The sequence below is a fragment of the Neodiprion fabricii genome, chromosome 4, assembly GCF_021155785.1.
Source record: "Neodiprion fabricii isolate iyNeoFabr1 chromosome 4, iyNeoFabr1.1, whole genome shotgun sequence".
In the NCBI taxonomy this organism is placed as follows: domain Eukaryota; kingdom Metazoa; phylum Arthropoda; class Insecta; order Hymenoptera; family Diprionidae; genus Neodiprion; species Neodiprion fabricii.
Genome location: NC_060242.1, coordinates 14,536,216 through 14,561,636, shown reverse-complemented (window position 1 = coordinate 14,561,636; position 25,421 = coordinate 14,536,216). Strand labels below are relative to the sequence as shown.

Here is a 25,421-nt window from a genome sequence, read left to right as displayed (position 1 = left end):
AACCAGTCCTCATTTACCCGATACCCGACGATTGAAGTGATAGCATATATGTATAATCGTGTGACTATTCAATTATTTTACCGTGCCTCACTTACTCCCGTCCGAATTTTTCAGATTTTTTACAGATTCCAAGAAATTGGGCATTTGAATACTGCCTATTAAAGTATATCTCACATACGGGTAGTGAGAAGGAGAATAAAATTGGGTCTGTATTTTGCGACCAGTACTTGCTTGTGAATATCTGTCGTAAATTTCTAACACCATCATTCGACCTTGACCAAGACCTCGTGTAATGTCCTATATATAAGAGTTTAATATTGCCTATTACATTAAGAAAAGTGTGGACCACATTCGCACAAGCGCAAGTAATACATACCGGGACATGACGTGAATGCGCGCCTTAAGAACTCACTTTGAGCAACTCCAAATTTTGTCAGGGTGACGTCAGTCGCGCGCTAGCCATAGACTTATTGAGATAGATTGTGCGGTTTTTAGGCCAAGCTGAAGCCATAATTGGAAAGCGTAGTGAGCAACCGCTACGCGAGGAAACCAATAAGGTAAGCGGGGAGATATACTTGTAGAGGGACATGTGTTTCCCCCGGCAAGTCACCGATTAGAGTAAGAGCTTCGACTCTAGCTACTACTCTCTCTTTTCAATTACAGCTTCAGCTTGGCACACAGCCGCACAGTCTATCTCCATATGTTTATAGCTCTACATGTATACCGGCATCAATCTAAACACGTGAAACTTGGAGATCTGCTCAGAGTGTATGTGTATTCTGGATTGCCTATAATTAGGAATCCTTATGTCGCGCATCAAAGTAATGTTCCAGTATGGAACTATGCGTATGAATTTTCAAAACCATAAAAAAAAATTTTTAATCCAAGCTACAGTAATGGTTGGTTGTGTCAAATTTTTTTACATGGAACAATGTAAGATAACTGTGCACGTGGATAACATTATGCTCTGCTGGTGGTGCCGTCGCGCTACTATGAGAAACTGTAAAACGGGTGGACTTGGGGTTAAGCCCGCAGCGTGTCGAGAAAGACCTCAGCGATATCTCACAACAATTGGCAGCCAAGGTACGTTGTTCAGGCGCCAAATCGGCAAGTTAAGGTACTAAGTTTAAATACTCCCGGGCAAGTTTTTCTGCAGTTTTCCTTATCTACCATGCAAATGCAAGTATTTCTATCAAAGATCTTAACACATATACAGACGCAAAATGATGGTCACTACATATCACCAAGTTCAATATTCAATTCAATGATCAAAGTGAAAAATGTTCTGTATGCATTTCAGTCAAAGACATTTAATCGCACAGTATCATATCTTTGCCGGAGCTTAGCTGAAAAAGGCATAAATGTCAAGGGTAGGGTTGAAAATTCATTTCGTAGTGTCAAAAAACTCGGGTTTTCTCTCAGAATCCGTCATTTCCGCCAGCTCTCTGTAAGGATAATTTACTTTATACCAGTAGCGTACTTACATAATTCGAAATACATCTTTCTTTCAAATTCAAGGCACAGTGTTCTACTCACTACTGTCTGACAATACTACTGCAAAAACAAGCACATGTGTCCTACCCATAGAGAATTCGGATTAGTTACTGGAGAAGAAGCATCCAATCTTTAAAACTAAGAATAGCAAATGCGCAAAATAGCACGATATTCTTTACAGATGCAGCTAGGCCCTCGCTGGAAGAAGACTCACCATCGTCAACACCGTCTGTTAGAATAACCGCAGCGTTAGCTGTCAATATGAATCCATCACTCGTAACTGTAGTGCTGTTACAGAAATAATAAAGATAAATCTTAAGGTGTCTGACGATACTTACGACGATTTTTTAAGAAAATTCAACGTTTAAAGAATTAGAAGATTTTAGATTTGTTGTCGTCTAGAGATTTTCTTATAACATCACACAGACGTACTCAGAAAAAACAGCATTGGCAGAACGAACAGCAATTGTGAGATTGGTTGACACATCTGAGAATATTTCGGTCACATTGATGGTCTGTTTCGATAAGGCAAGATTGATTACCACGATGTACGTTGGGCTATCGTCCAGTGATCTAGAACATGAATAGTTTTCAGTGCAGCAACATTACCACTATCACTAAATAAAAAATAAGTCAACAAATATAGAAGTTGATTAGGACATACCTTCGCAGAATAAGAACTTTGTCATTGTTCAAAGTTTGAATCTCACAACTTCCATAAATGAATGTGGGATTTGATCTTAATGCTGCAACTGCTTTGTAAGTCTGAATGTTGCTTATTGTACTAGCTATTTGTGATTCTACATTTCTGGTTAAGTAGCTTGTGTGCACAGGAAGATAAGCACTCGAGCTTTCGGTGAAGCCTGCATTCGACGTGGTGTCCCACTGCATGGGTGTTCTATACGGATCTCTTGTGACAGTTGTGTAGCTGTCCTCTCCAGCAGCACAAGCCAAAGAATCAATGGTTTCTGCATACGTTATTTCATTGTTGTCGAGTAACGCAATTTCTTCGCCGTAATATGTGAAAACACGTCCTGGTAATGAGAGGATGAACATATTCAGGCCATCGGCACGGTTGAGGCCATATCTCGATGAAATGCGAGAATAGTCTTGGTTGGAAAGCTGAGGAAAAGACAATATCATCTACTGCCCATAGAGAGCGGAACACTTTAAAGTAGTCATAGATTTATGGAGATAGTCTGCGTAGTGTTACGGGGCCGCTGATGTCCAGACCGAAAGACAGTGATAGTCTTGAAGTTGGCTCTTTTTGTTATACGATCGAAGGAGTGGGAAGTAGCCAGCAGGTGGCAAAAGCAATGAGGCTACGGCGAAGTAGACTTGTATATGTCTAGTCTCCCCTGCAAAGTCACTGATTAGAGTGAGAAGTCGCGTCTCTCTCTCTCCCTTTTCCTTTCCCTCGTTCTCTCTCTCTCTCTCACTCTCACTCTCACTCTCACTCTCTCGTGGCTCTGGTGTTGATATATTACGTGACCTAAACTGTTTTTTGAAATAATCGCAGAAACTGATTGAATGGGCGTGTTGATGTAGTACAGTGTGGTATAATCTTTATTTTGAAACGTGTGCACGACTTTGAATGATTCAATAATTTATTATTAGGTGAAAGTGTGGCCTCTATAGTCGGTTATATTGGCCTTGATGATTTTTGGGGACAGGTGCTGGCGTTGACATTTGATTGACATTATATATCGGTCCCCCGCATCACAATTGTGGTGACAGTGTTTAGCACGCTGTGCTAGTATCTATTTTGAAACTATAAATCTGTATATACCGCTGTCAAATGCGGACGGACGCACCTCTTGAACTGCTTACGTAGGAATAGTTGTTGGCATTGCGTGTATACTATGATTACCTATCCCCGATCAACCATGTCTAAGCCACTTTGTAGGATTTGCTTCGCAGCAGTAGAGAAGGTTACCGACGGTGTTACAACTAGAGCTCCATTTAATACGACTATCACGTTTAGTGTATGCAAACTTGTCTTAATCTTGAGCGACAAAGAGGCGCTAATAATGCCGTGCATGAAGTCTGTCCAGTGTGTTAGCCAGTTTCTGATTTATTAGAGATCCTAAGATCAATTGAGGCAAGGCTAGTTGGTATTGAGGGAAGCTCAAAAAAGGTAGACACGCTTGTAACTGATCTTAAGTCGCTCAATGAGAAAGTCGATAAACTCATTGCTGATAGTGTTGCGTATATAGCGGGGCTTGCAGAAGTTCGAGAGTCTGTGGTAAGAGTCATAGTGGAATTGGATAAGGTAGTTGGAGAGAGCGCATCAGCTATGACTTGCTTGGAGCCAGTTGAAGATCAGCTGGCTAGTGGTTCGACCTCTACGAGTGGTTTGTTTGTGGCTGACCAGACCACTCTTCTTCACCTAGCTTGCCGCGATATGGTTGCGCTATTTGTGATTATCGGACTACCTTAGTGCCCCGATGATACTGAAGAGAACCTGAAGAAATTTACGATGCCATCGGGACGTGTGCTGAACATGACCCTGCCACTAGCCGACATAATAACAATTGAGCCCATGGAAAAAAATAAAATCGGAAAGAAACGGACCCCAATTGCAGCTAGTGGCAGACCTTGTGCTCGTGCTATTGTGCTAGAATTATGTTCGAAGGCTAGATGTGATGAGCTTATTGCTGCTAAGAAGCTGAAACCGAACCTGAGAGCTAGACAGATTGCGGATTGGTATCCGGATGCCAAAATTTACGCAAACTGCCGTTACTCAGCAAACTTATACCAGTTGTGTTGCGATATACTTAAGCGTTTCCCGACCCTTGAATCCAACGCTGTTTGGATCCAGGATGCGGCAGTTCATATCAGAAAAGACAAGACGTCTACATCTCTTAGATTTTGTCGTCGTCGTAACAAGTTGTACTCGTGAGAGAAAAAGGCAACAGCAGTTCTGTATAGAATCCTAATGAATGAATTTATCGAGCGTAGGACTAAAACGTTGGCTGATCGTGGCCTTGCTGTTTCCATATCTTGACTACTGCACTCCAGTGTTTACGAATTTTTCAACAGAATTAGAGCGTTCAGTCCAGGTAGCACTCAATAACTGTGTGCGCTGCTTATTGTGTCTTCCACGTGATGCGAGCATAGCTGCAGCCATATAATCATCGGTTGCTTCTGGTTGGATTTATTTTTTACAAGGCAATATACCTTAGAGAGCCATAGTTTTTTCGTAGCTAACTGCGGTTCCGGGTGAAACTTGTGTCACGGTGCGATCAAACTCGTACGTATACGTTTCAGGTTCCATCTGCTCGCACCATCACGTATCAGCAATATTTTCGTTTTATTGGTTTGCATTTCAGGAATTTGCTACTGCCCGAAATCACGGTACTTACTTGCTCTACCTGTTTTGCGATCGCGCCGCTATAAATATTTGATGGCGGCGGAGGAGTGTGAAGCGAACCTGGCGAACTGGATGTATGGTACGATAATTTGATAATGTGATGACTTGTAATATTGTGCAAGGCATGGGTATGGCGCTTGAATGAATACATGATAATTTGCAGCCTTTTTGTGCTTGAGTATCTGTAGAGCTTGTAATTATTATTATATTATCGCTATCTCTAATTTTGGTTGGTATGATATTGTTCCTGTTAATTCTTCGGTTGCTTTGTTATTTAGATTAAGCTATTATTTACTTTTTTTGTTTTTTGATAATCTGATTTAGCTTCTGTTTCCTTTTTTGCTTTTTTTATTTTGTTTCAGCATTTGTTTTTTTCTCAATTATTATCGTAATCAATTAGTCTTTGGTTATCATTGGTTTTTTTTAATTCATGCCTCTTGTCTTCGGGGACTTACACTCCAGGATCAAATAAATATACTTTCTGTCTCTTTCTCTCTTGCTTGGTGCTTGGTAAATAACATGTGCCTGTTATTGCTCGTCAAATTTTCTGACGTTTTCTGAGTCCTTCTTTTTCGAGTTCGGTCTGTTTAGTATCGCTCGGTTCGCACTGTGCCGGTCTCTCTAGCGCCTTTTTGTGCGGCTATCAAATAATTGAGTCTTTTAGTGCGCTCTGAACCGCTGTGTTTTCTCGGACGATTTGACTTTGTTGATTTTCTGGAGCTGTCAATGTCAATGTCAGACCAGTGAGTTTGAACTCAGCCTTTGTTGACTGTTTTGGATTACCTCGCGGCATCTATAAACTCCTATTGATATCAATCTGCGATACCAACATGCTGGTAGTATGGCTCCTCCAAACTGTGCTTTGTGTTACGCTGCTATAGATGTCTCCAGTGGTGCCATTACCACTGGCGACAAATGTTAACATTAGTTTCACGCTATCTGTTTCAAGATACGGTTCCAGGTTGAAACTAGCAGGGCTGCGACAAATCGTGTTCCTAGTTGCTGCCCTATTTGTAAGAAAGATGAGACAACCGCTATTGGAGCTGAAATATAAAAAAAATCATCTTTGCTGGTGTCTATGAACTCTCGCTTCGGTGCGTTTGAAGCCACAGTTGCTAAGGTCAACACGCTTGTAACGATTGTTGAGGAACTTCACGAAAAATTTCACAGTACACTAGCTGATAACGTAACTCTCAGATCAGGTATGAAAGTTATAAATGCTACCGTAACGGAAGTAAAGAACGATGTTGATCCGATGGCAGAGGTCACGTCACGCTATACGGCGAAGATTAGCGAAATTAGTGACAAGCTTGCCATCAGGCAGACTGGCGTGCTGGCGCCTGCTGATGAGGTCATTGCTGGTACATTGCAATGAGGTTGTAAACTACGTCATTATTATGGGGATTCTAGGTCGTCGTGATCGCCAGCGTCTAGATGTATTACAGTCTAAACTGTTAGCGGCTCTCAATATTCAGCTGCTGTCTGCGAGTCAAGCGCCTCTCGTGAGGAAAATTAGTGTTGAAGCAAGATGGTGAAAAGGAGGATGTAACGAGAATGAAGTCTTTTAATTTTCTATTAAAAATCCCGTGTACATCATCCCAAACATAAATTTGTCGCCCAACGTGGGGCTTTTATTGGAGCACCGGCTCATTGGAAGCAGTCGTCACAGCAGACATCATCGCATTGGACAAAGGACAGAGATCATTTCAAGGTCATCAGACAGATGCTCGTCGTTAGAAGCAACATCAGTCGCAGCAAACGCAGGTGAGTGTTCTCTTCACTTCCTTTCCCATTCCCGATTCGATAAAAGAGTAACAATGGCAGAGTTAAAGCAGTTGCAACAAAAGCGAGCGACTATCAAAGGTCAGCTCACGCGTATGAAGAACGCACTGTCGGATGATATTGAATTATCTGAGGCTAAAGTCAAACTAGCAAAGTTTGATGAATTTTTCAAATCGTTCGGAGAAATTCAGGACGCAATTGACGCACTTAAAATATGTACCGCGAAAGATAAAGAAGCGGAAACGAAGGTAAAAGACGATTCAGATGCGCAACACACAGTTTTCGAAGATATTTATTACGCAGCAGCGATAAAAGTTCAAACAACAATCGACGTAGCTATGGTTCAAGCGCAGGCTCAAGCTGTAGCGGAGGTACAAGACAATCGAAATCATAATAATGGTAATAATGATCACGAAAACGCGGATCGACGAATAGGCGTCAAGCTTCCCGTATTACAATTGCCACAATACAGCGGCGATTATCAACAGTGGCTTCTATTGAAAGATGCTTTCAAATCCATGATACATCAAAGTACAGGAATTACGCCAATTCGGAAATTCCAATACTTACGTAGCTCGTTGAGTGGCGAGGCATTGCAGGTCATCGGAGGACTGTCAACGACTGCAGCCAACTACGAAAACGCATAGGAATTACTACAGAAAAATTATGAAAACATGAAGTCTTCAATCAACACACACTTAAATCAACTGCTTGACTTTCCAGCAATAACGAAAGATAAAGCATCGTCGATTAGGCAGCTGATCGTCCACGTACGATCACACTTGAAAGCTTTCTAAACTTTGGAGCTTCCAGTTGACAAATGGGACGAGCTTCTCATTCACTTATTGAAAAATAAAATGGATTTTAAGACACAAACAGATTGGGAAGAAAGAACATCTGATATAAACAGACGACCAACGCTGGAAGAATACCTGACATTTCAAGATGAGAGAGGTCGTACGCTCGAAATGATAGATAAAAGAAAAAACAAAAAAGAAACCACGAAGCCTCCTGTGGGAAAAAAAAAGAAAAAAAGGTATCTTCAGCTTCCGTTTCGCAATCCTCTTGCACAATCTGCAATGAATCTCATTTGATATTCAGATATCCACAATTTCTGCAACTGTCAGAATCGGACAGAATAAAAGAAGCAAAATCGAAAAGGTTATGCATGAACTGCTTGGAAAAAGGACATTTCAGCACAGCCTATAAATCGTCAAACTGCAAACAGTGTGACAAAAAACACAAGACATTGTTACATTTGGATTCAGAAAACAAGCCTACAACGGAGGAAAAATCGAACGGCGAGCCATCAAAGAAATCCGTTGTGACTCATTGCGCAAGAGATAACAGTCAACAGACCGAAGGTATTGTTATTTTAAATGCAAGCTTCGTAAAAAAGCCAACATCTCATGTAGTACTATCGACTGCTCGTGTTAAGATCGAAGATGCTAATGGAAATAAGCACACTTGTCGAGTGCTCTCAAATCTGGGTTCGCGGTCGAATATTATACCAGAAGAAATGGTGCGTAAACTCAAGATCCAGTGCGAAAAACAGAATGAGTTAATCACCGGTATTAACAAAACTCAGACAAACATTGCACGCACAACCACAGTCAAGATAAGGTCGATGCACGCAGACTTCAAAACGCTCATCGATTGTTTGGTGCTACCGAGCATCACAGAACGTTTGCCACAGGTGAAAATCGGTGCAAAACTAATATGTTTGCCGGATGAATTAAAATTGGCCGATCCGAACTTCCATGAGCCAGGCGTGATTGATCTCTTCGTCGGTGCTGGGCTTTTTTGGAGATTAATGTGTTCAGATTTAATTCGACAACCAAAGGGAATTTCAAGATTGCACAACACTTTGCTGGGGTGGATCGTCAATGTCGAGCTCATCGATGCAAGTTCGGAAAACCAGCGCTTCTGTGGACTTGTAACAAACGCAGCGTTACAGGAGCAATTGGAGCGTTTCTGGAAGCAAGAGGAACCTCTCGAGACAAGACGAATGCCAAAAGAAGAAAAAGAATGTGAGGAACAATTCTCGCAGACTGTGCAAAGAGACAAGACCAGAAGGTTTATAGTAGCCTCACCCAGAAAGCAAGAAGCTGTCTTGGGTGAGTCAAAAAGCAGGCGGTTTGACGTGTGTTTTCGCTCAAGAGACGTTTCAGGGCCAATCCTCAAATCAAAACGGAGTACGTTAAATTCATGGAGGATTACCAAAATCAAAAGCATATGTCGCTCGTTCCAGACGGCACAAATTTGAAACAAAACGATTCATTCGTTTTACCGCATCAGCCAGTCATAAAGGCAGATAGCATCACGACAAAACTGAGGGTCGTTTTCGATGCTTCAGCAAAAACTTCTCTTGGCACAGCATTGAACGACAAGTTCATGGTCGGACCGAACTTGCAGAATGATTTGTTCAACATAATTCTGGGGTTCCGATCACACGAGTTTGTTATTACAGCAGATATAGCTGCAATGTTTCGTCAAACCATCGTCAGAGAGGAAGATAGAGATTTTCAATGAATCCTATGGAGAACAGACGAAACTCAACCAATTCGGAAGTATAATCTCAACACAGTGACTTACGGGACAGCTCCCGCACCGTACCTTGCTATCAGATGTTTGCGACAATTGGCAACAGAAGAAACCAACAAGTTCCCACGGGCAGCTAGAGCCCTCAGAGAAGATTTCTACATGGACGAGGTTAGAACTGGTGAGAAAATAATAGAAAAAACGATAGCTTTGCAGAATTAGATGAAATAGCTTTTGAGAATTAGATGAACTTCTACAAAAAGTTCAGTTTCAACTAAGAAGATGGCGTGCGAGCGATCGACAAACCCTCGCAAACATATCGAAAGAACGCGAAGCAGATAGTTTGCTAACAATCGACAAAGAGGGTCCAATGAAAATCCTTGGGCTTCTTTGGGATTCTAACTCCGATACACGCAATACAGCGTGAAAATCGAAGAGACTTCGAAGATCACCAAACGAGTCGTACTTTCGAAAATAGCACAGATATTCGACCCGTTGGGTCTATTAGGTCCTGTAATAATTAATGTAAAATGCATAATGCAGAAAATGTGACAGTCGAAGACGGGGTGGGACGAGCTCCTGCCTCTAGAGATTCAAAATAAATGGACGAAGTTTTACAGCTTTTTGCCAAGTATCAACGACATTCGAATCGGAAGGAATGTTAATCTGCAAAGTGCACAGGAGACCTTCGATCTTGTAAGCTTCGGCGGTGCTTCTGAAATAGCATTCGGAGCCTGCCTCTATGCAGTTTCAAAAGATTTAAAGGGAAATGAACAATCACATCTCATTGGATCAAAAGACAGAGTCGCACCGCTCAAAACTATTTCACTACCAAGATTGGAGTTAAATGCCATGTTGTTACTCGTAAAACTATGTAACACGGCACGACAAGCATACGGCGACAAACTTCGTAAAGTTTTCCTTTGGAGTGACTCAACAATCGTTCTCAGCTGGATTTCGATATCGCCGAACATGAGAAAAACGTACGTGGCTAATAGAGTCACGAAAATTCAAGAATTGTCTCAAGACGCGACTTGGCTACACGTGTCTTCCAAAGAAAAGCCCGCGGATTTATTGTCAAGAGGAATCACAGTTGATCTATGGAAACGAAGTGACCTCTGGTGGCATGGCCTCGAGTGACTTCGGTCTCTCTCGCTAACGATTGTAAAATACAAGAAACGTGCGCAGATTGCGCAGAACGACATGCAACGAAAGAATGTAAAGCTGGGACAAAAAATGTATTAATTGTGACCAAAAAATCAAGAAACTTAAAATGAAAAACCTAAAATCAGATCATTCAGCATATGAGAGAGATTGTCCATTGTCCAGAGATTCTCTCTCTCTCTCTCTCTCTCAGCTGTCAACTTGAGTGGTTGTGCTTACCTCAGGTGCAGGATTTTCCTATATTTTATCGGACTTTTAGGTTCGGTTTTATTTTGTGTAGTGGTATCCCCTGAGTTTCGGTGTACCTCTCGCTGTTCTGACAGTAATCTATTCCCTGTAACTGTGCTTTCAGTGTTTTATTTAATCGTTTAAAGTGAAAATTTATAACTGCCACTTTGAGTGACTTAATTCAGCTGTTAGCCGCTAGAGTGTGTATTGCGTGAGCTGGTTTTATGTGTGTTTATTGGCATATTACGTACAAGCACACACAGGTCAATCCTAATACTGTTGGTGATAGTGTTTACATTGTTTTTACCTCAGCTGCTCTGATAATCTCCAGATTGCCTAAACATCTATTTACTGTCGCCTTACTATGACACAACGTTGTGTTTCTGCAGCGGCTTTGTGTCGGAATCAGACATTGGCTGGCAGGGTATCTGTGCGAGGTCATTTCGCGCAAGTTGTGTGAAAAAACATTTGGAACTGTCTTCTAAACCCGTACCTGGAGCATTTCAGTACATGTGTACTGCTTGCAGTCCTTCTTCTCCAGGTCAGGCTATGCGAGATTCGGGTACCGCAGCTATCGCCGGTACTTCCGGGGTACGTAAAGAACTGGGTGAAGGTCGTGTTTTTGGGGGTCGGCCTGTCTCAAGCACCTCACTGGCCAGTGAACTCCGTACTATTTCAGGGGCGATGGAAACTGTCCTCAAAAAACTAGATAATTTCGAGGACATCAAAAAGAGGCTGGACTGCTGTGCGCAAAAGCTCGACAGTGTTGCATCAGTAACGCAGCAGCTGGTGTCTAAGGTTGACGAGCTGATGCGGTCTAATGCCGCTCTAGCTGCCCGCTGACAAACCCTCGAAAATCGCTCTGATGTGGTTGAGAACAGGCTGTCAGAACTGGCTGCATCGGTAGGATCGATTCAAGAGTCAGGCTCCTCTACCAATGCACTGAGAAGGTCTTGTCCGCTCACCTCTTTAAGGCTGGACCAACTAGAGAAGCAAAGTAAAGACTTCGAGGTTTTTGTGACGGGTCTTCCGGAGATTTCTGGCACTACTGTGCTAGGAATGGTCTCACGTCTTGCTGGTGCCCTGGGTGTTTCCTGTCCAGCTGGGGATATAGCTAGCGCCTATCTAATTCCTTCTAAGGGCGACAAACCGCGTCCACTCATAATTCGTTTCTGGATAATTGGCGAGCTAAAAGTGGGCTACTAGCCAAGGATGTCGTTGACTCTCTTCCTGCGGCTCGTGTCTTTGTTAACGCATCCCTGACATCCTCAGAGCAACTGCTCCTGAACTCCGCACATAACTATGCCCGTCAACACGGCGTCAAATATGTTTGGGCTAGGAGGGGTACAATATATATTAAGAAGACCACCGGAGAGGTACCATTACGCATACGCACTCCTGCTGACCTGCCTACTGCTCAACCCTCTGCGTCTCTGGGACGTGTGCAACGGACATCGACGTCGACGTCACCTGCTACCCCAGCTGCTCGACCCAACGCACATCTTCGAGACTCGGACTGTTTGACGATCTGTGATGTGAATGTGCAATCGCTTGTTCCGCATTTCCATGAATTTCTCAGTTACTTTTCAGACAATTTCTACCATGTCATAGCAGTCTCTGAATCGTTCCTTCATGATCTTATTCCCGATGAACTTATTGGGATTCAAGATTACATCCTTTTTCGGAATGACAGATTAGGCAAGGGCGGAAGTGGGGTTGCGGTATATGTCCACAAAAGTTTAAATGCGCGGTTAATCTCATCCTCGCCTAATCTCTATTGTCACAAACCTGAGTATCTGATTATGGAGATTATCGTACCGAACGCCTCTAAACTTCTGTTCGCGGTCGTCTATCGACCTCCGAAAATTGGTTTTTTATCAGAGTTTGAGGATGCTTTTATGCAACTTGCGCAATCGTATAAGAATCTCATTATTGTGGGAGATTTTAACGCCAACCTTAACTCTGACTCGTTTGATTCCCGTCAACTCTTAGGTATTTTTTATTGTAATGGCCTTCATGTTGTCCCGTATCGGGCGACTCATCATAAGCGTAAGTAAAGTCTTGTGTGATGTACAAGCAATTCATGATTGGGCCGGTGACAATTGCTTGAAAATCAATTTTGAAAAGACAAAGGGAATGTTTTGTGGTAGTTCCAAATTTATTAACAGGCTAGATGCCTCTCATCTACCACTAATTAAGGTTGGGAATCATACAATCGAGTATGTCAACAGGGTCCGTAACCTCAGAATAATTATGAATTCGACTGTGACATGGAATGACCATGTTGATGTAATTTGCAACAAGGTCAACAGGGTCTTATACCATTTGAAAATCAACAAGGAAGTGTTTTCTGGTTCTCTTCGTAAATGGTTAGTTACGGCTCTTATATTTCCTCACCTCGATTATTGTCCAGCAGTCTTATAATAATAATCTACCTGGTGTACTTGATATTAAGCTCCAGCGACAACGCCTCTGTTAGATTTATTACAGGCGTAGCGAGGGATGAGCATATTACGAGACACCGACTTGAGTTGGGCTGGCTAACTCAGCGAAATAGGAGGCTATACTTAATCGGTTCTTATCTTTTTACTATTTTACGCTCAGGTAGGCCAACTTATTTGGCTCAGACGTTGCAACCAGCGGAGGTGCGGTCGCAACGTATTGCTGTCAATACGGGAGCTACTGCCAGGCTTTGCATTCCGCACTGCCGCACTGTCTGTTACCAAAAATCATTTATAGTCAGTGCCTGCTATTTGTGGAATTCACTCACACAGAACATTGTTGACAGTGACAGGCTAGCTACATTCAAGGTCAAACTTTATGATTATTACTTAAATCTCGAGCAACAAAGATTTGATTCTTTGCAGTAGTTATTTTCCCCGTCTTAAATATGAGGCTATTCTATTTTATTTTGTTTTATTATTCTATTTTAGTGATTCTATTTTTATGTTTATTGTATTTATTGTTCTCTGCCCTGCTAGCCTTCTGTTTCTGTTTCTTACTGTCACGAGATAATTTTCGCCCCGGCTATGTCTTTATCTATAATCCTATTATATATAAATATATTTTATTTATTTTTATTACTATTTTTTATTTTTCGGCTCACTCCATGAGTTGTTATGCTCGAGTACTGGCGGTCTCAACTAATCCTATTCTGTTTCTTTCTCTATCTTTACTTACTTCTACCTATTTATTTATTTATTTTTATATATTTACATACCTATTTATCTATTTATTTATTTATTTTATTTATTTTCTATTAATGTTATTGTGTTTTATTTTTATTTTATTTTGTATCAATTAATCAATTTACTTATTTTCGTATTTATTAATTTTTCTGTTTTCGTTCTTGATTATATATATGCCGCCTGAGGGGACTTGTACCCCCCCCCCCCCCCCCCCCCCTCTCTCTCTCTCTCTCTCTCTCTCTCTCTCTGCGGTTTGACGTATGTCACGTCGACCTGTGTGAACCCGTTCAATTCACTCAAGAAGGAGGGATCAGTTTTTTATTTTCTATGGCTCATCAGATGCCTAATTCAATAATTTATCAGTAGCCGTAATTTCTGACTCGCGAGTGCATTTTTCGGTCTGTTATCAAGTTTTTCCACTTTCATGTTTCAATCTCGCGATAAACGGTTTCGACAGTGCCTTGCGCCGATTTACTGCGCAGACGTCTTTATTGTGTAACGATCAGCACGACACATTCAAAGGGTTTGAATTGACAATCATTTCGGGGCTCTGGGTATCTGATAGTGGCAATCAACCCGGGGTGCTACGGAACTTTGGTCACTTCATGATACTGAGTTGTCGAACCACTGATGAAAAATGAATGATAAGAACCAAGAAGAATGCATTTGTGCAAAAGACAAGCAGCAGTTGAAAATAATTGTATGTGTGTGTGAAAAGTGTGACAAGGCATATCACCCAGCCTGTGTCAAATATCACAAAGCAAAAAACGAAAAGGGCGAAATGGTGGATTGCGAAAACAACTTTGTGACCATCCAAATAAAACAGAAAAAAAAGAGACAACAACTCCAATGGAATGCGACGGGACTCATACGGGGTCAAACAGTGATGATGGCACATGCGGGCGGACCGAGCAGAAGAAACAAGACGGCAACCGAAACAAGAGAACGAGACGAGAGGTGGGGCTTGAAGACTCATCGATAGACAGCAGCAACGCCGGTGACGAGGAGGTACTAAGGCGGCTAATTCTAAACGCAATTAGGGCCAAGGTACGTCCACTATCGGATAAAATTGACGAGCTGCAAAGCGAAATTGTTAGCTTGAAACAAACTGTAAATAAATTAACAAATGAAAATGTAAAATTGCAAAATATTAATGATAACGTTCGAGCCAATAGTAATGGTGTTGCGTCTTATGCTAATGTCGTTCAAAATAAAAGGAAAGACGTAGTGATTGTTGTAAAGCCTGTAAAGGTCGACACTGCCGCCCAAGACGGTGTCAAAAAAAACGAGAACTTGAACAACGTGAAAGGTAATATTAATGTTAAAGATTTTGGAGTCGGAGTCAAAAATATTAAAGAGAAAAAGAACGGAACGGTTGTTGTCACATTTAAAAATGTTAATGACAAAGAACAATTACAAAAGGATTTTGAAGAAAAAATCGGAGAAGAGTTTAAAGTTCAAGCTCCTAAAGCTCAAAAGAAATTTGTTAAAATTCTTTACATTGAGGGCGAAGTAGCGACGTTAGAAAATGAACAATTAATCAATGACATTGTCAAACAAAATAAATTGAACGAGTACTGCCAGAAAGTAGAAATGAAAATTGTCAAGCGAATTGGCTATACCAAGAAAGACGAGCTCAGCGTAATTGTTGAGGTGAATCCCGAGTTGCAAAAAGTTTTACTATTTTTGGAAAAAGTTTCCATTGGATGGAAACAGTGCAAAGTGATTAAGCTCATTAACGTAATTCGTTGTTTTAAATGTTGCGGGTTTAACCATTACGCGAATGATTGTAAGAGAGAGGTCACTTGTGGCAAATGAAAAGGTGCACACAGCAGCAAAACATGCCAATCAACTGCGTTAAAATGCACTAATTGTGCGCATAAAAATATGATAAAGAATAATGATAGTATTTATGATGACAAGCACAATGCTTTTGACAAAAGTTGTCCTATTTATATTAGAATTGCTGAGAGCTATAAGAAAAGAGCAGAAGAGAGTAATTAGCAATTACAGCCACATGAATTGTTACTACATCTCAATGCACAAAGTTATTTAGCACATAAAGACGAAATCGAACAATTAATGATTGACAAGAAACCTCTAATTGTTTGCTTAACAGAAGCCAGAATAACTGACGATATAAATGACTCAGAATTAATTATGGATAATTATAATTTTATAAGAGTAAACTCAGAAAATAAATTTACGGGCGGCATTCTTGTTTACTTTAGAAATGACTCGCAATTTAAAATAATTAATAATAAAAACTATTCCTCTAACACGTGGAACTTAACGTTTTCTGTTCAATTATTGAATGAGATAACTATTTCAGTAGTGTATCACTCACCAAGTACGAGTGATGCACTCTTTATGGAGATTTTACAGGAAATTATAAATGATTTTACTGAAAATAAACAATTTATCTTACTGGGAGATCTAAATATTGACATTAGTAAAAATAGTTACTATTCAACTAAGCTTCAATCAATAATGGGTGAAATGGGACTAAAGAACTATGTCCCTACGTTTACACGCGTTACTAACAATTTACAAACAATGATTGATTTAGCCTTTTCAAATGAATTTTTAAATTGTGACGTTTGGGATTCCCCAAAAATAACTGACCATGACATCCTAAGTATTAAATTACCCAAAAATCAACATAATTTAAGTAAACAAAACTATTCCATTGGCAGAAATTTTAAAAAGCTTGATAATGTTAAATTTGTAAAAATTTTAAATGAGATGATTAATAGGATAGATAAATCTAATGACAACAATGTAAACAGTATAGCCAATAATATGATCGGATCAATTGAACAGACGTTAAACAAAGTTGTTCCATTGACTAAACTTAAAGTAATTAATAAGTGGAAGAGTAAAGAATGGTTCGACGACGAAATAAAAGCTTTAAGACATAAGAAAAATGAATTATATAAAAGTGCCAAGGAAACTAATCGTGAAACTGATTGGAAGAACTTTGAAAAAATTATAAATGAAGTAACTAAATTAATTAAGCAAAAGAAAAGAGAGTATAATGATACGGTAATTGATAAAAACAAAAAAGATGGTAAAAAGTTGTGAAAACATTTAAAACAAATTGTAAGTAAAAAATCAAAAAGTAGCGTAAGTAAAGTAAAATTTAATGATGAAATCTGTGATAAGGATGAAGATATTGCTGATAATTTTAATAAATTTTTTATCAACAGTATAAATGAAATTAACGATGCAATATTAAATTCTAATCAAAATAATAATAATAATAACTGTGATAATTTTAGATAATTAGATGTACCAACTAATGATAGTAATAATGATAGATGGTCTAACTTTAGTAAAGTTACGATAAAAGAATTGACAGAAATTGTAAATAAACTGGAAAACAAAGCGTGTACCGAAGACGGTATAAATGCGGAAATAATTAAAAAAGCGTGGACTTATATTGATGATCAATTTGTTAATCTAGTAAATGTTTCATTGCGAATGGGTGAATCTCCATCTGATTGGAAAAATTCACTAATTACACCTATTCAAAAAGTACAAAATACAATAAATGCGAGTGAATTCAGACCAATAAATGTACTTCCGACCTTTGAGAAAATACTAGAGACTGTAGTTCATAAGCAATTAGTTAAATATTTAGATAATAAAAATATCCTAGTGCCAGAGCAATCTGGCTTCCGCGAAAGTCATTCCTGCGAAACTGCCTTGCAAAATGTATTAAACGAATGGAAAATTAACTGTGATAATCGATTAAAAACTGGCGTTGCGTTTCTGGACTTTAAGAGAGCGTTTGAAACAATTGACAGAAATATATTAATAAAAAAATTAAACAAATGCGGTATTAAAAATAATGTGCTAAAATGGTTCAAAAGTTACTTGACTGAGCGCACTAAGCAAGTAAAGTTTAACAATGTGATCTCCACAAAGAGAAAGACGAAATATGGTGTTCCACAAGGCTCAATACTGGGTCCACTTCTCTTTTTGATTTATATTAATGATTTAAAAGGAGAATTAAAATATTGTAAATGTAAAATGTTTGCGGACGACACAATAATATATTATAGTAGCTCTGATTCCATTGACATTGAAAAGAAGATTAACTATGATTTAAATAAGGTATCTATTTGGCTAAACAGAAACATGATAAGTTTAAATGTTGCTAAAACTAAATTCATGTTGGTAAGAGGAGTGCGAACCTCTGGTTACAATTTTAAATGTAATATAAAAATTGAAAATAACTTAATTGAAAATGTAGACGAAATTAAATACCTTGGTATAATTATTGACAAGCATTTAAACTTTAAAGAACACATAAAGTATACAATTAAAAAAATTGCTAAAAAAGGAAATTTTTTGTTCCGAATTGGAAACTCTGTGTCGCCGCTAACGAGGACTATTATTTATAAAAGTCTGATTGCCCCGCACTTTGACTATTGTTCTACGATTTTCTTAAGCATTGGTGAAACTGAACTTGATTCATTGCAAAAAGTGCAAAATTGAGCGATGCGAGCGATAATTAGATGTAGTAAATTTACACCGATCAAACAAATGTTAAATGCATTACATTTCTTTAATGTTAAACAGCGAATTACTCTAAATACGCTTATATTTGTGCATAAAATTAAATTAAAGATATGTCCATCTTACCTTGCGGAAAGTGTAACTCTAGTTGGCGAAATACATAGTTATAACACACGATAGCGAAATAATATACACATCACAAAGCGTAATCAAACAACATCACAAAACACACTAATATACAGCGGATTTAAAATTTATAATGACTTACCAAACAGTATAAAATCAATTGACAATGTGAACACATTTAGACGTAAAGTGAAAGAATATATTAAAGAGATGTATGTATGAGAAAGTTGTGTGAACAATGAACCGTTATGTGACTATTAAGACGAGGTCTGATTGGGTTTTTCTTGGGTTTCCCTAATCCGTGCAGATATGCACGCGGTACTTTAATGCCGGGACCTAAAATAAGTCTCCCAAGTGACAGTCATATTTGTACCTCTGTAAAATGTACCATTGAAGTAGCCATGGGCTAAATAAACGACATCAATCAATCCCTCTCCCTCTCCCTCTCCCTCTCTGGGGTTCTCAAGTCAATAAAGTATCCAAATGCATAAACTCAATCTTGTATCGACTCAAAATATCAATGGACCTGCTCCCAGTCGAAATCCGCGTACGCCTAATTATGTCTCTGGTTTTCCTACACCTTGATTACTGCTGTGTTACATACTTGGACATCACTAATGAAAAAAATCTTATTCGTAGCAAATCTCTGAACGCCTGTATTCGATTTGTATTAGATCTACCGCGAGATACCCATATTACAGAATTTTATCGCGAATTAGGCTGGCTTAAGACAAAGAGCAGGAGGTATTACTTCCTCGGCTCACTGACTCACAGCGCGCTACGCAGTGGGACCCCAAGTCATCTTCGAAATTGCTTGACAACACAAAATCTCAACCCACAGCACAGAACTAGAACACCAGAGGACTGGCTTCGACCGCCTGCCTGTCGTAGTCTTCCATAGGAGCAACGATTCATCCATGCTTCTATACACGTACTTGTATAACTCTTACAAATATTATCGTTTCTACTAACTGAAACAATTGCAATATACTGTATTGTACTACAATTTCCCGTGATATCTTGTGACCTGTGGTGAATTTGAGATAAGGATTATATTCATTGCATTCCTTGAGTCAAAACATTGAAATTAAGAAAAAAAGTCATCTATTTCGGTCGGATAGAAGCCGAGAAATTCGCAATGAAAGAGAGCGCCGAGGAAATTTTTTATGCAAATACGGCTGGGCTCTTCTCCCACCACCGCCGCACACGCTGCACGGGAGCCGCGCACGCTGCAATTTCGCGCGACGGCGTTCACTCTCTCCTGCATTCTAAATGCGAATGCGTATTATAATATTTTCAACAACTTGCACGTGGATAGGAGTTGGTTTACCGAACCGATCGGCGTTCTGCAGATTGTGCTAGCATCCATAGTTGTCTCAAAAATGAGCTCTAAAGTTGAAGGCCATTATCTCGGGATCTACCTATTGGATTTCGACTTTGTTTTTTTGAAATTGCGCGTCCTGAAAACAGCTTTCTAGCCGTGTACTATAAAGTAACACTTTATAGTACAGGTTGAAAGTTATTCCATTTGTTATTAGGAAAAAAAGTGATTTTTTTCAATTCTGTAGGCCGTCAAATTGCAAAAAAAAAATTAAAAAACCATTGGACATTGTTGTTGAGGGTGTCCAATATGTGTAAAAAAATCAGGACCAGTGTCAGTGTTATAGCAAAGGTTACAGAAGGCATTACTTTTTTTTTTTGTTGCTTAATTATGCAATAACTATTCAACCCACAGGGATCGGGTTTCACTTACTGTTTTGGAACCAAAAGAGGTAACTAATTACATATCATCAAAGAGGTTGGATGAATTTTAAGGGGTATAATGAGTACTGAATTTTGCAAATTCTTTTTTTCGTATTTTGCATAAAAAAAAATCAAATTTTGAAAATTCACATCCAAGACCAACAGCATCTTGTGGAAAATGCAATTCTAGACAGATTCACTTCCGTACATTTTTTGCCTTAGAGTCATACTTTCCGAGATATTCGACGATGAATGCGAAAAAATGCGACTTTTTTGCTCATTTTTCAGTTTTTGATTTTTAAAACCATGTCCCGCCACTTTGCGCCCACGGGGACTGGGATTTCCGAAATCAGCGCATTTTTTACTTAAAAACCACTTGGTCCCCAAGTGTGGTAAGCCAACAAGGTAGTAGGGATGCCTCCTACCTCTCTGGGCATGACTTAATACACCTCGTTTATGACATTGATGCCTGTGAAGCATCTGAGACTCATACGGAATGCCATCGAGATTTTCGTAATTTCGAGATTGCTGCCTATGTTCGCGCCCTCGAAAAATATGACTGGGCTCCGCTCTACGATGCTCATACCATTGATACTCAGATCGACTTATTACATCGAGGCATTTTGAGCACCATCGAGGACCAAACCACGGTGAAACCGGCAAGGACACAAGTAAGGCGCACCCATCGCCCATGGATTACAAAAGAGATACGACAACAAATAAGACGTAGGGATCGGGTTCGCGATAAAGTGCGTAGGACTGGAAGTGCTGAGGATAGGGCTGCGTACGTCGAGGCGAGAAACATCTGTAAGCAGACCCTTATGATGGCACGGCACGCTTATTATGAAAATAGACTCTCGTCGATCACAGACCCACGCATTTATGGCATGAGCTAAGGCGCGCCGGAATTGTGGCTGACAATAAGAGGCGACTGCCCGTCTCTTTCTCTGTGACCGAGCTCAACAACGCTCTTCTAGCGGCATATCAAACACCAATAGGTGATGTTAGAGAAACCCTTGACGCGGCATAAATGGGACCTTTTAATGACTCACGTTTCTATTTCCAACACATTTTGCCAGGGCAGCTCTATGGAGTTGTGCATGGATTTTCGACAGCGGCCAGGGGATGTGATAATATTCCAATAAGCTACTAGAAACACGCTCTCCCAGCCGTACTGCCTATCATTCTAACCATCCTAAACGCGTCTCTTCTCACTGCGACCTTTCCTTCGTCCTGGCGGCATTCGATTATCGTTCCCGTTCAAAAAACTGCTCAGCCTAAGTCGCTATCAGACTATCGACCAATATCCCTCCTGACTGCTCTCTCAAAGTGTATGGAGCGGATTGTGGCCAAACAACTCGTCGCCTACCTGCACGAAAACAAACTCTTCGATAAGTACCAGTTAGATTTTCGGACGGGGCATAGCACGCAAACAGCGCTTCTAGGTATAATGAATGAAATTCGTTTGGGCATTGATGACCGGCAGCTTACTATAATTGTATTTTTGGATTTTAGTAAGGCATTTGATCGCGTTGATCATTATCTCCTGCTCTCGAAACTCTACACCATTGGTTGCTCCCCTTAGGTCGTAACGTGGTTCTGTATCTATCTCACTGGTAGAACACAGTCGGTCAGGGGTGAAAATGGAAAAATCTCGACAGCGGACCGCGTGCAGTCTGGAGTTCCCCAAGGTTCAGTGCTCGGGCCTATTCTATTCTCTATTTTCATCCGAGATCTCCCTCTCGTCTTGTCACATTCCTCGCATGCGGCTTATGCGGACGATGTTCAAATTCTCCTGCACTGTCGACCGGATGAACTAGACAGAGGTATATTGGCCTCCTCAACGCTGACCTCAAAGCGGTATCCGAATGGACCACACGAAATAGACTTACTCTCAACGTCACGAAGACGGGGGTTATGCTAACGGGCTTTGCTCGCCACCCAAACAATGTGGAAATATCACTGCAAACTCCAATTGAAATTGGAAATGTAGGGCTCGAGCTTGGTTCTGTGGTAAAGTGCTCGGGGGTCCTGTTAACCCCCGCACTGTCATGGGGACCACAGGCTGCGGCTATTCGTGGGAACATCTTTGGCACTCTAGCACAGCTGAAGCGAAATCGAGGTATCCTCTAGCGTAGGCTCCGTGCTCGGTTGATCGTGGCTCTGGTATTCCCCATACTCGACTATTGTTGCGTGGTCCTGTCCGACGTGACGAAAGAGCAAAATGTCGCTATAACACGGGCACTCAATGCATGTGTCCGTTTTGTATGCGACCTTCCACAAGATGCACATGTAACGAACTCCTACCGTGATCTCGGATGGCTCGACACTGAAAAGCGTCGACTTCATTTTCTCAGTGCCCTCACATACACGGTATTGCAAATGTGCAATCCCGAGCATCTAAGAGATATGATTGTGTTCCGAAATGAGTTCACAAATGGCCCCTCCAGGAGCTCTCACCTCGACCTAATAACTCCATATTGCCGTACGTCCGTTGGACAGGGCTCTTTCAAATTCATAACTGCATCGCTTTGGAACAGTCTGCCTGAAGCTCTACGCATGTCTGAATCCCTAGCTGAATATAAGTCGAGGCTCTTTGCCTACTTGCAGAACTAGGGTATTGATCCTTTGTCCATCGCACGCTTGCAAATCGCTTCACGAAACTAGCGTATCGTTTTTCTGTTTACCACACGCCCAAATGTACACCTAAACTGTACCACGCTGATACCGTATGCTACTCCATTTGTATTTAGTGTTAAGTTAGTATAAATAGCTCCGATACTGTTCTCTGTACAACCTATATCAATCAATTTTTAATTTTAAGTTAGCGTTAATACACCTATATATGCCTTTGTACAACGTTTTCTGTAAATGAGCTCTTATGGGCTAACCCCCAGAGCCAAATAAATATCATCATAATCTCTCATCTCTGTGAGTACACATGGTTGACAGTTTTGCTTGCTCCTCCTTTTCTGTGCTTTTCTCTGCCACCGCCTGCCTTCGGGCGTTTTTGTTTTAGGATTAAAGCGTGCTCAATACCGCTTTTCACCTCTTGCTAATAGGCTGCGTCCTGCTGGACTTGCTTGCATGAGTTTTCTCGTGGTGAAAATCGGTTTCCTTGAACATCGCACATAACCTCCAACTGGCGCGCGTAGCTCTACCTCTCTCTATGGTCGGCCAGTAGCGCATGCGTTGTGTAGTCTTCTGCTCTTCTAAGTCACATCCAGCATTTCCTACGCATGCGTACATCTGATATATCCTGCGTATGCCCTTCCACCTCGCTGCACTGAGACGCCGAACTAGCCACGTTCTCACGCTATCCGACTCACCTACGCACAATTATCAAAGGAAGGTACTCACATCGCATCATCAGTTGGTGAAGTCACCAACTACTTTATGCTCAGGCAGTAAACGCGGCATCGATTAACCACTAGTGATCAATCATTACTATCCACGCCACTTTCTTTTTTCCCCAGACAAAGCATTTCTCTTTCTCGCTCATTGTACACATATTAGTACCGTAGTTATTGTAATTTTGTTTGTGAATATCTAATTCTACCGTTTTCTGCACGTCGAACTATTGCTTCAAATGCAAGAAACGAATTGCAGCCTCTCAGATATCGTGCGCTGATTGTAATCGATTTTTCATCCGGGCTGCAGTAAAAGTTACTTAAATTATCTCACCGCCAACGCGTGCTGTTTAGTAAATTGAGCCATCATGCCGTTAAACGACGCTAGTACCTCACGAAAAGATTCTACACCATCAGCCTCAACATTGGATATAATCCTATCCAAACTAAGTAGTTATGATGCGAAACTAGACAGTATAAGCCCCAAACTAAACTGTCTCCCAGAAATCAAGAACGCTATCGCTTCTCATACTAGAATAATTGAAGCTCTCGAACGATCCAACGTAAACCTTGCCCGTGATATCGTAGCTCTTCAGACAACAGTCGTTCCATCGCAAAATTCGCAAAATTCTGTTTCGAATGAAATCATCATCTCAGGCATACCATCGACATGCAATATTCTTTCCGATCAGATTGCGCGCAATGTCTTTGCGTCGCTATCCATCCCCGAGCTTCAATGCCATATTCTAGGAGTACGCAAACTTACAAAAAACAAAAACTCTGCAGATAACGCTCAACCTCAAGCTTCGTCGAAGAATACTGGTTCTATATCTCTTATCACCACCCTAACCGCTTCGTCCCTGCGATATTGTGTTCTAAACAAAAACCGTAGTAAAAGCACATAATCCCAACTAGAAGTACTAGGTAAAAATTTTGATGTAAATATCTTCATAAACGAGGTTTTACCTCCGCCAGTCTACAAATTACTGCGAAAAACGAAGTTAGCTGCTACTGCGGCTTCCTACGGACATGTTTGGTCGAGATACGGAAAAATTTTGCTCATAAAGAAAATGATCATCTTGCATTAACCATTCAATCTTCTGATGATTTCGCCAAAATGGCACGACCTGATACAAACTCAACAACTGTGTCCACACCAACTCTTACCCCGAATAGTCCAAAACCTACATTTACGTCTTTCATTAAAATCGCGCAATTTAATGCAATTTCGCTCCTTGGACACATCGATCAAATACGTGATTACTTTGATCCTAATTTCTTCAACATAATTTCTATCTGCGAGACATGGTTACACACTCACATCCAACATGAACTCAAAAATATTAATAACTACTTTCTGCTACGAAATGATCGAGAAAGTCGTATGGGAGGTGAAGTCGCATTTTACGTGCATTAATCCCTAAAAGCTGAATTGCTCGCAATATCTCCTGGTAGTTTTCAAATTCACCTGAATACATGCTTCTTGACATTCATCATCCCAACTCGCGTTCAGTTCTTCTTGCTTTTATTTACAGAAAACCACGAGCCAAGCTACTTCATGACTTTAGCGACACTTTAAACCGTTTTATCAATAATTATAATAACATCATTTTAACTGGCGATTTAGATTGCAATTTGCTCACAAACAACTTCGAAGGCAACTATTTACGCGAGTTCGCTTTCTCCAGAGCTCTACGTATTGTAAAATCAGAAGCCACCCACCATACTTCAACTTCGGACTCATGGATCGACGTATTCATGATTGATAGTGAAGATAAGATCCTCAATTTCTCCAAATCAGAAATGCCATTCATTGCTGGTCACGGTTTACTATCCCTGTCATACAAACTTGAAGTTCCGAAATTACGACCTCAAATTTTATCTCTTCGTTGTCTTTCAAATTTCAAT

General features: G+C 40.5%; 1 protein-coding gene across 1 annotated transcript in view; it reads right to left on the bottom strand.

The window, feature by feature from the left end:
• Positions 1 to 1,409: 1,409 nt before the first annotated feature.
• The window catches only part of LOC124179942 (maltase 1-like), a 139,644-nt gene continuing 115,632 nt past the window's right edge, over positions 1,410 to 25,421 (bottom strand). The window contains exons 7-9 of the mRNA XM_046564827.1: positions 2,159 to 2,616; positions 1,927 to 2,067; positions 1,410 to 1,782 (exon numbers count right to left, since the gene is read on the bottom strand). Of these exons, the coding sequence (XP_046420783.1) occupies positions 1,602 to 1,782; positions 1,927 to 2,067; positions 2,159 to 2,616 (780 nt within the window). The 3' untranslated portion in view covers positions 1,410 to 1,601. The remainder of the gene's footprint in view (positions 1,783 to 1,926; positions 2,068 to 2,158; positions 2,617 to 25,421) is intronic.